Source organism: Choloepus didactylus, chromosome 5 (assembly GCF_015220235.1).
Source record: "Choloepus didactylus isolate mChoDid1 chromosome 5, mChoDid1.pri, whole genome shotgun sequence".
In the NCBI taxonomy this organism is placed as follows: domain Eukaryota; kingdom Metazoa; phylum Chordata; class Mammalia; order Pilosa; family Megalonychidae; genus Choloepus; species Choloepus didactylus.
In genome coordinates, this window is record NC_051311.1 from 163,076,189 (window position 1) to 163,087,028 (window position 10,840).

At 48.3% G+C, this 10,840-nt stretch overlaps 1 protein-coding gene across 1 annotated transcript; it reads right to left on the reverse strand.

Annotated features, from left to right (window-relative positions):
• Positions 1-943: 943 nt before the first annotated feature.
• Positions 944-5,946, reverse strand: IGFBP1 (insulin like growth factor binding protein 1). The gene is made up of 4 exons (XM_037837579.1): positions 5,470-5,946; positions 3,701-3,873; positions 2,504-2,629; positions 944-1,644 (listed from the first exon to the last, which is right to left on the reverse strand). Exons 1-4 carry the CDS (start codon positions 5,840-5,842, stop codon positions 1,513-1,515), a joined length of 804 nt encoding a protein of 267 aa, XP_037693507.1. The 5' UTR covers positions 5,843-5,946; the 3' UTR covers positions 944-1,512.
• Between the last annotated feature and the right edge of the window lie 4,894 nt (positions 5,947-10,840).

A 10,840-nucleotide genomic window follows, 5' to 3' on the forward strand; every position in this document is an offset into this window, starting at 1 on the left:
TGGTCTCCAGGGACACCTGTTAGAAGCACAGACCCAGGAAGGGACCAGGGGATACAGCAGAACCTTAGCCATGCCTTCCTGGGGGTTGAGATGAGAGAGGAGCAGCCCAGGATGCCACCGGCTTCCTGAGAGGCCACCAGATTGCAAGATGGGGATCTACTCATAGCAAAGACTTTGTCCAGGGAGACAGGGAGGCAGCCCTGGGTATGGACCCCTTTGGGATGAACGAAGTGTCCAGGTGAGCATGCAGAGGGAGAGAGGAGTATCTGCAGGGAGGGAGAGAAACACGGAGGCAGGGTCAGGAAAACCAGGCAACCAAGAGTTTTAAGGAAGAAGTAATCCAAGGAGGCAGAGGGGACTGGTTAGGCCTAGGCCATCTAAATAGCTGCAATGAACAGAACCTGACTGGTGCTAGTTCAGAGCCAAGCAGAAGGCAGAGGCTGGGAGGGAGGGAGGGAGGCAGTGGGGCCCCCAAAAGGCGAGAAATGAGACAACAGGTTAGGAAGCCAGACTAAGGGAGTGTTTCTGTTTTGTTTGCAATAAGGAGGAAGCCCAGGCTAATTTATAAGCTAGAGGGAAGGAGCAAACAGAGAGGAAGATCTAAGGACCCTAGAGAGAAGTAGAAAGGGCTAGACTATGAGGAGAGGGGAGGGGAGGCTCAGCCTGGCTGCAAGACACAGGGCAGTTGGGAGAGGAGATCTAAGAGGGTTACGTGGTGGGGAGGGGAACTGAGGCCACACACCCAGCCAAGTGGAAGGTGGCAACGCCACAGGGAAGTGGGGGCTTGGTGCTGTTTGCAGGGGGATTTGCCAACCCCAGGGATTTTGCAGATTTGAAATACCATCTTGGCATTGTAGAAGCCCAAAGCCAGGTTAAGGAAGGCAAGAAGAGGAAATTTCAGAAACAGACAACATATTTCAATAACTGTCCATAGTGACAAAAATTTTTCTGTGTGAAATATTTATTCCAAATATGTGTATATTATATAAATGCATTTGACAACATAGCCAATGCATATTTTAAACATTTAGCAATATCACTACCTCAACCTTTGGTTACATAATCAACATTTTAACTTTCATTGCAACTTCCCACAAAATGTGGATCAATTGAATATACAGAGAAAGCCATTCTTAAAGGCATGTTAATTATCCTCCTTTAAACCATTTTTAAAATCATGGCTACATATTTGATTTTGCATTTTCTAGCCAGTATGTTCCCAGGTTCTTGAAAAACAGAAGCATGAGCCTTTGAAGAGCTGAAACACAGGTATTTACACACAATGGGATGCAGTTTCATGATATATAAATTAATATAGCACAAGTTCCTGTGTAGAAAAAAATAAACTTACAGTGAATAAATAAACAACTTTATATATGTGGAATATAAAAATCAGTTCCCATATACATATACATATACATATATATAAAAGTGTGCATGTTCTAGAATATAAATATATGCTATATGTGCTTAAATATTCCACATGAAGGAACAATCGCATTTCATCTGCACTCAGTTTTCCAAATTAAGATACTGACGGCATTTGGGGTCTCCTTTGATCTTCGGGATCCTGCGGATTTTTTTTCCATTCCAAGGATAGACACACCAGCAGAACCCGATCTCTCCATGCAATGATGTCTCACACTGCAAAGACAAAATTCATGGTCAAAGGTGGAATACGCGACGTGGACAGGGAAGGTGAGGGACATGGCCCTTTGCTGTGATAGTCCACTTTGCACGAGAGCCACATGCCCATAGCAAATCACATCCCCCCTCAAATCTAGATCCTCGTCATGAAACGAAGATGACGGTTACATGTCAAATATGTATATTCGACAGTAAAGTGTTGTGCAAAACTGTCTGCTCTCATGGCCTGTATCCAAGCCCCTGGGCCCTGGAGGAAGGTTTTCCTGGGCCCTCTGTGACCCACTGCTTCTCATCGGTCATAAATCACCACCTTGTCCTCAGTTTCCCCTCCACAAAACTGGACAGACTCTATGCTTTATTGAATCCTGAAAGTTACCTTAAAATTAAAGCTTGGTTTGTATAATCTCCCTCAAATATCCAAAAAAATATGCTATTGTATTTCATGACAGAGTTCTTTTCCTTATATGGGGAGAAGAAAATATAAGAAATGTCCCAAATGGATATGCACTTTCCTAAATAGAGGTTGTTCCTTTCCTCTCATTTTATGGATCAGGGAGCTGAAATCCAAAATATTAATTAGGGGGTCTGTCCGAAGACCCCCCAACTGCCCATGCTTGTCATGTGATGGAGCTATTGCTTTTCCCCAAGTCCCCTACCCCTGTGCTGTTTTCCTCCACTAGCTGTGAAATACCGAGCTGTGCTTCAGGTCTTCATGGGCTAGAGCTCCCAGCTCCGGGGTGTGGCTCTTATTTCAAATGCCCAGTTTAAGGTTGTGCATGGTGCATATTTATGATGAAATACCCTGGCTTTCCAGGGATGTGGGACAGCAGCAGCTCTCCCTAGGAGGATTCCATACCTGTTTGAGGTGATAAAATCCATTCCTGTTACAGTTTGGCAGATAAAATTGGTAAATGCTTTCTCCGTTGCTCTGAGCCTTGACTAATTTGTCCAGAACTTTGTAGAGTTTTCTTTGGCATGGCCCCTAAAATAATAATTTGATATGAGTATAAGTGACAAGACAGCATGGATTATCAGCCCCCCAGATCTCTGATTGACAGGGTTTTTGACTGGTCTGGATGGCAGTGGGGGAGGCATGACCTCTGACCCTCTGTCTTTGTGATGGGCCCTCTTTGGACCTTATCTCCTCAGTGGCAGTGGGGGGTCATCTCTGCCTTCATCATTGAGATAAAGGATGGAAACGTCGTTCACTCCCACCCTGGACATTTTCTAAACACCTACACAAATTGAAGCATCCCCCAGCAGTAGCCTGACAGACACTGCAGAGCATTTCTAGATTCCTCACACCAACCTCTGAATAATTTGGGCATCCACTATCTGTTCAGGTAAAGAATGGGCATAGATCCCCCAAAGGAGAACTTTGCAGGAGAGATGTCTAGATTTTGAACTACTTACTTCTGCAAACTACAAAGTTATTTCATGTAAAACGAATCAAGCAATGATTAAGACATTTATCTGGATCATTCAAGATAAGAATTAACTTTACATTTGCCATAATTTCCAGAGGAAAGGTCTGAAACATCCAGAAAATGATTTTCTGGGTAGGCACGTTTATGGAGCGATTCTTTTTTCCCTCAAAGCAACTCGAGTCACTCCAATTCTAATTCTTTGTCGCCCTCAGGTGGTAGAATTAAGAACAGCCGTCAATCCAGGTGTGGTGGGAGGTGTGGACGCGGGATGGACCCAAACCAGGCTGGGGTATCAGGATGGCCCTGTGCATCCAGATCGTCACCGACACCCTTTTTTAGAAAAGCACCTAATGGTTGCAGGGAAGAACAGTAGCAAAAGCAAGACAGTTCTGTTCTGGGAAAGTACTGCCTTTTGGAGCCTGGCAAGGGCTAATCTTAATATATTCAGAATAGATTAACCCAATGCTCCTTAGAGATTGTCTAGTCTGATACTCCCATTTTAGCTCGGAGCTCATAGACACAAAAGGACACATGAGGCTTTCAGAAGAAAAGCCTGCAAGTTCAAGTTAGAGGTCAAAGTAGAGGTCAAGACAGGGGAGGGAGCCCCTGCCGCAGGAGAGCCTCACCTTATCCAAAGTCTGGTAAACCTTCAGATTCTCGTTGTTACTGACAGTATTCCAGAGCACCAGCAGCTCCTCACTGGAAGAACACATCATATGGAACTTGTCCAGGAGCTCCTGCTGGGTCATCTCCGTGCTCTTCGAGAACACATTCCCCGATTCGGTAGAGCCCCTCACATCTGAAATGAAACATCACAGACCTCATTGAGCCCCTCCACACCGAGGTGTCTGCACTGGGATTTCCCGCACAGTCACTTCTGAAGGAACCCTAGACAAGCTGCCCTGCCCCCCCAAACCAGGCTGGGGTATCAGGATGGCCCTGTGCATCCAGATCGTCACCGACACCCTTTTTTAGAAAAGCATTTAATGGTTGCAGGGAAGAACAGTAGCAGAAGCAAGACGGTTCTGTTCTGGGAAAGTACTGCCTTTTGGAGCCTGGCAAGGGTCCCCTGTATTTGCTTCTAAGGTAGCAGGGGAAGAAAACAAAATCTTCATTTGTCGAGGCGTGGGAAGAGCCCTGAAGAAATCAAGAATCATGGTTCCAGTCCGTTAGCTGGGAGCCTTGGGTGTGTGACTTAGCCTGCCTGAAGCCTCAGCTTTCTCATCCATAAAATGGGAATTTTAGCAATACTAGGCAAACCAGTAGGGTTAGGGTTCGTTTATAAGCAGGGTCTAGCATACAGCTCTCCTGACCCACAGCCCTAAATTCTATCTATTCCAGGGGTTCTGCCTTTCCACCAGATAGTGACATCTTTTGCAATTCCTAGAACAGGAGGGTAGTCACTGCACTTTTTATGGATAGAGTGCATGGGTCTAGATTCAGTGCATGGACAGAATCCTAGAATTATGAGTCTTCTGGTGGGTTTTGAGGATTCCTTGGGGGAATCCACCTCCTTTGTGGATCACTGGGATGGCTGCTTTTCCTGAAGTGAATGGAGTTCATATATTTCCAGAAACCATTTCATTTACTCTAAAGGGCAAAGAATAGGCAGGAAAACCAAGTTCCCCCCTTGGAATGGTCAGGCGCTTCCCGCTGATTCTGCTTATGGAACCCTGAGATTCTGCCAAGAATCACACAGGATGTGTAGTCAGTCCAGATGAGGAGATAGGAGGTCAGGAGTAGAAGAAGAGGTATTTCCTCTGCGTCCCACTACAAATAATTCACGGTTTAAATTCAGGAAAGAACCTGATCGTCAAGTTCTCAGGAGGTCGGGGAAACATACACATCAAACATTGTTTTTCCATGGCAATGACTGGAAGTGAAAATTTTAGCCTACACTCTCACATTATGTTCTGTAAACATCTGGGAAGCACATGGTGTATCCACAGGACATATATTACAAAGGGCATTCCAAACACATCCCCAGGGAGGCCAGCTGGAGAGACTCCCATCCCAGACGTGCGCAGTGTCCCAGTCCCTCGCGCTGCCGCCTCGCCCTGCAAAGGGGAGGGAGCGGGGCTGCGCGGGGCTGCGATGCTCTTGGGCAAAGCCGTCGACTCCCTCCACTCACCAGAGGGTCTTAGGAACGTCTGGTTCTCTGGTTTTCTAGACATCACTGGGCTGCGGGGCTCCAGATATGGGTTCTCGTCTCAATCCTCCAGCTAAGTCCGGGACCCGGGGGCCTTTCCGTTCCTCTCCCTGGCATCTCTTGCTAGGACTGTGCATGCAGCGCTGGGGCTCACCTGGGTGATCTAAGTCCTTTCCCCACTACAAGCTGTGGTCAGAAGCCCTGCTCCCTGTCCCCTCTGTCCCGAGCAGGGGCGGGGGGAGGTACCTGCGGCCTCTGCGCTGTGGGCAGCCTCAGCCTCGGCGGCGTCGGTCGTGGGGACGCATGCTCCCTGGCCGCGGGTGAGGGCGAGCAGGGGCCGCGGCTCCCCGGGTAAGGCGCGGCAGCTGAGCCCGCGGGCGCAGCGCTCGGTCTTCACTCCGCACGCCGCGCCCAGTTGCAGGGCGCACGTCGGGCAGCAGCCGCAGCCAGGCGCCGGGGCGACCTCCGGGCAAGAGGCGGGCACGGGCGGGCACTGGGCGATCTTCTCGGCGGAGCAGGGCGCACAGCGCCACGGCTGGGACGCGCCGACGGACGTGCCGAGCTGGACGCCCAGGAAGAGCAGGAGCGGCCAGGCGCGGGCAGCGAGGAACTCAGGCATCGCCGGGCGGCGGCGGCGGGCTGGAGGCGCGGTGGCGGCGGGTGGTGGCGGACGGTGGCGGGCGGTGGCGGACGGTGGCGAGCAGTGGCCGATGCTCGCTGGGCGCCGCGGGCGACTTATGAAGGGCGCGGGCCGCGCCACCCGGTCCGCGCGGTTAATGATTGGCAGCGCGGCGCGCCTCGCCGCAGGGTATTCAAAATAAATATGTTTTGCTCGTGCGTGCAAGGCCCTGCGCAAACCGTGGGTGGAAGGAAGGTAAACGTGTAGGTTTCAGACTTGTGTTTGTCTTGTTACGTGAGTCTGAATCGGGAACCAAAGTGCAGTCTAACAACAAGTGCTGTTGCCAGGGAGGGATGGCACTTGTTTTTGTTTAAGGGACATCTCCGAGGCCTGGCTCCTCGGCTGAGCCAGGCAAAGCCGGAGAGAGAAGCTGGGCAGTACCCAGCCCACCCACGAGTTTTCAAGCGAGGAAACCCAGGCCCCGAGTGAGGGAGGGTGAGGGCTGGGTTAGAGCGCTGGTCTCCTCAAATGCTGGCAGGTTCTCTTTGCTAAAGCCCAGAAGCGCTTCCACCCATCCTCAGGAAAAAGGGACAAGCCTTGCTGAAGAGAGGCCACCCTAGCCTTTCCTGCAAAAGGGAGGGAGGAAGCCAAGTTCTGGGTCCCGTTGGAAGCTCTGCTTTCTTGCAGTAGCTGAGAGAGAGACCAACCTCCTTAACTGGGTTCCCACAGAGGAGAAAGGTGCCCTGCGCTTAAATGGTTACACCACAGGGCCAAGGCTGCCCATTTAGTAAGTGGTGGAGCTGGAAGCCTAATTTCCCCTTACTCTCTGGCCCAGGCCAAATTTTATCAGTAGTCTGATACCAAGGCTTTTTCTTTGAAGTTCCTATCTCTTGAATATATCCTCTTCGGTCACAAGAAAAATGTCAGTATGCCTCCAAAAAACATCAGAAATGGGTCATTCCAGGCCCTCCATGCCTTTGTTGGCACCACCTCTGTGGGCTTTTCGAGTCCAGAGCTGCCCAAGCCCCACATCCTTGCTGAGATGAGGGAAAGTGGCCGTGCTCCGTGCTGCCCCTCTGCAGCAACTCAGCCCCCAGCCCTGCACTTCCTTACTTCCCATCCCCAAATTTGCCACCTACACCAGGCACAGGCTTAGAGCAATTCCTCTGGCTAGGGCCATGCCCAGGCTTCCTTCATGCTCTTTAGCTATTTAAGAAGCAGTGTTTTAGACCTGGAAGGGCGTTTGTTACCATATGTTTCCCCACATTTGCCTATGTGACAAATTGCCTCATTTCATGATAGGTAAGAGGGAGACCACTCCTGAGAGCTCATTTATTTAACTGTTATTACTTATTAATTAATTTAAGGTTCTAATCATAAATTAATTTCATATAAGTTCAGCCATTTTAATGTGGGTGAAATGGAAGTTAGTTTAAGAATATACTTGCTGGAATCTCCAGCTTCCACCAGTAACCTCATTTGGGTGATGACGTATCTGAGCCTGCCAGATCCAAGATAATAGTTTTGTTTTTGCTTTTTCAAATGTTTGCTTCTTAAGAATAATTTTGAACTTTATACAAGGAATTCGAGTGTTCTATTAGAATGAGTTCAAAATGTCCTATGAATATATACGTAGCTCTGATTCTAAATTTATAGACTATCTCGAGTAGAATACATAAACTGGCAGTGATAGTGTGAGGGTGTGATAGTTTGGAGCTGTGTGTACCCCAGAAAAATATGTTCTTAAACTTAATCCATTCTTGTGGGTGTGAACCCAGTGTAAAGTTTGATGAGGTTACTTCAGTTCACCTCAGTCAGGATGGGTCTTAATCCTATTCCAAGATTCCTTTATAAGTGGAATGAAATTCAGTAAGAGAGAGAAAGCCATGGGCAGTAAGAAGCGGAAATTCCACAGAACCCAGAAGAGAACGGAGAGGCCAGGTGAGACCACCATGTGCTTTGTCATGTGACAGAGAAGCCCAGGACCAAGGATTGCCGGCAGCCAGCCCCAGAACTCCATTCTTTGGGGAGAAAGCATCGCCTTGATGACACCTTGATTTGGACTTTCTCTTAACCTCAAAACCATGAGCCAATAAATTCCCACTGTTTTAGCCAGCCCATTGCATGGTATTTGCTTGAGCAGTGAAGGAAACTAAAACAGATGGCTATTTGAGGCAGGAGTAAAATTAGGAGACTGATACACTGAGAAGAAGGAGAGATTTGCTTCTGTTTCATACCCTTTTATAAGCTTCTGGATAGGTACCATCTACTTATCTTTTAAAATACTTGAAAATTAAATTAATATACTAACTACTTTTCTAGCCACTTTTGACTGGTTCTATGGTCTTTGGAAGTGACTTGACTTCACTGGATTAGCTTTTGTTCTCCCTGTAATATATCAATATATAGGAACAGTAAAACATATCTTCTGCAACAATAAAATTAAGGTATGTGTAAAGAATTATAGCTGGGAATTCATGACCATGTCCATCATTATTTTTAAAGAGCAAATTTGAGTGTCTGGTTAGGGAATTTACCACTTAATGATTTTGAATACGTTAACACTATTTTCAATTCAGGTTCCTAAATAACTATATTTCCAGAAGAAGAATTTTGCTTTGAATTTTCTCACTGACATCCTCAATGTAGAATCAGTAACTGCACTTGAAATATTTTCTTAATGGAACATACAAAAGAGAGAATCATCCAGTAGATATTTGGGAAATACCTACTGGGTGCTGGCGGTTTTGCCAGCCCTGGCCAGTTCACCTAGATGTAAACTTGCTGAGGGCCTCCTCCCACTTTCCCGGAAGTTTCCCTCACTCTGTACACAGTGGAAGTTCCTCTGTCATCCATCGATCAATTTCCCAAATGTTTCCATTGCCTGTTGCATAGCAAGGGAAAATCAAACCCATGGCAAACACTGACATCCCTCCCTCTTTCTGTCAAAACACTCTGTCAAAACAAGTGGAACTGGGTCCTTTCCTGGAGGTCTATGTTGGGTCATCTGTCCATCTGTCCATCCCATGTGGGATGAGTAGCCTTTCCCTGGAGGCCAGAGTAACAGTTGGGGGCCAGGGACTCCCGGCACAGAGGCCATCGCCAAGTGCACCCGTAAATCACCAGGCTCCCTGCTGCCCACTGGCTCGTGTCTTCCTGAGACTTGGTGCCCTCTGTGGCCTGCCTCCATATATTTTGCACCTTAGCTGCCTCGTTCAGCTCATCTTCACCCAGCCCTGTAGACAACTGCTCATTTATCCAGCTTCCATGCCCCACCTCTCTCCATTCCTGAAAAGAAAGGTCCTTTGCTTCCACATCATCATGGGTCAGCTCTTGCTGTCTTCAATGCCTGGATTTCCACCACCTTGACATTGCACCTCTCAGTTCCATCTTTGCTGAGGTCCATCTCATAAGCTCGTTCTTCTAGGGACTCTGTCGTGATGCGCCTCCACCCTCCCACAGCCACCTCGTCAGTGATGGAGGCTCTTCCTTCCAGGCCCCCCGTAGCATGCTTCTTGAGCTTCTGCCCTGCGTTCTTTCCCCCAATCAGCATGGCAGAGCATGGGGGAGTTATCATCTGAGTGTGTTGTGGGTAAGGAGCGAGGCATGACAGGGGCTTAATGTGGTGCCCCAAACTGATCTTAGACCTTGAACAGGCAACCGGTCCAGCCACGGGCATGGTCTATAAATAGCTGGTCAGAAGCTCCTGCTGATGACAAGTGCATGAGTAGAGTATGTTCAAAGAATGGTGGACACAGAGAAGAATGAGCCTCGAACTGCGGTTGGGGACTTCCCAGAGAAGGGCTGGTCTGGGAAGATGAATGGGATTTCTCTCAGGTGGCAAAGGATGGGGCGGGGCGGGGGGCTTCAGGGTGGGAGAGCAGAGCGAGCAGCCAGGCCAGGCTGAGAGCTGGGAAGGGGCATGGTGTGCTCAGGGAATAACCAGGAGTTCTTTCTATTGGAAGCTGAGTAAATGGAAAAGGGAGCAATGTGTGCTGGGGAAAAGTGATAAGTTGGTGCAGGTACTAGCAGATCTTGAAGTTGTGCAAAGAAGATGAGATTTGTGGTTAAGGCAACAGGCCACCATCAGAGTGGATTCCGTCCATAGGGCAGAGAGCACAGCGATGGGAATGAAGCCCTGGGAAGATCATCCCTGGGAGTGGGGGATAGGGAGCAAGCCTGGAGCCTGAGATCAATTAGAAAATCCTTGTTACTCCATTCTTCATTCCACAGCCTGGTCACCGACAGCCTACCAGCCACAGGGACAGAGCTGGGATGGAGCCACCAACAAGACACAGCCCTGCCCTCTGAGAGCTTTACAGTGTAAAAAGAAATAAAACAAAATAGAGTTACCTCTATGGCTGAGAGATTTAAAATGGAATCAAGAGGTCATTCTGGAGGTTACTCTTAGGCAAATCTCAGCCAGTTATCACAAACTGTCAAAGTATGCGAAGCCTCAAGCAACAGTGTTCTGCAAAACCCTATGGACGCCTGGACACCATAAACAAATCACAAGATAAAGAACTCAGTAAACTATCTAACTGGAAGGAGCATCCAGAACATCCACCAGCCACAAACAACTTACGTAGTCTTCCTTTTCTTTAAAAACCCTTGCCTGAAGCCCCCCTGAGGTATTGAGGAAAAATACGGAAATATTAAACTTCCCTACCTTGGGAATTACTGATATTTTCACAAATATTGGGGACTACCAATTTAGAAGGCCGAGCCCTCGATCTTGGGGCTTGCCCTTATGAAGCTTTTCCCTGCAAAGGAAAGGCTAAGCCTACTTATAATTGTGCCTAAGAGTCTGCCTAAGAGAACCTCTTTTGTTGCTCAAATGTGGCCTCTCTCACTAAGCCCACTTGGCAGGTAAACTCATTGCCCTCCCCCACCCCTTGCATGGGACATGACTCCCAGGGGTGTAAATCTCCCTGGCAACACAGGACATGACTCCTGGGGATGAGCCTGGACCTGGTTTCATGGAATTGAGAAAGTCTT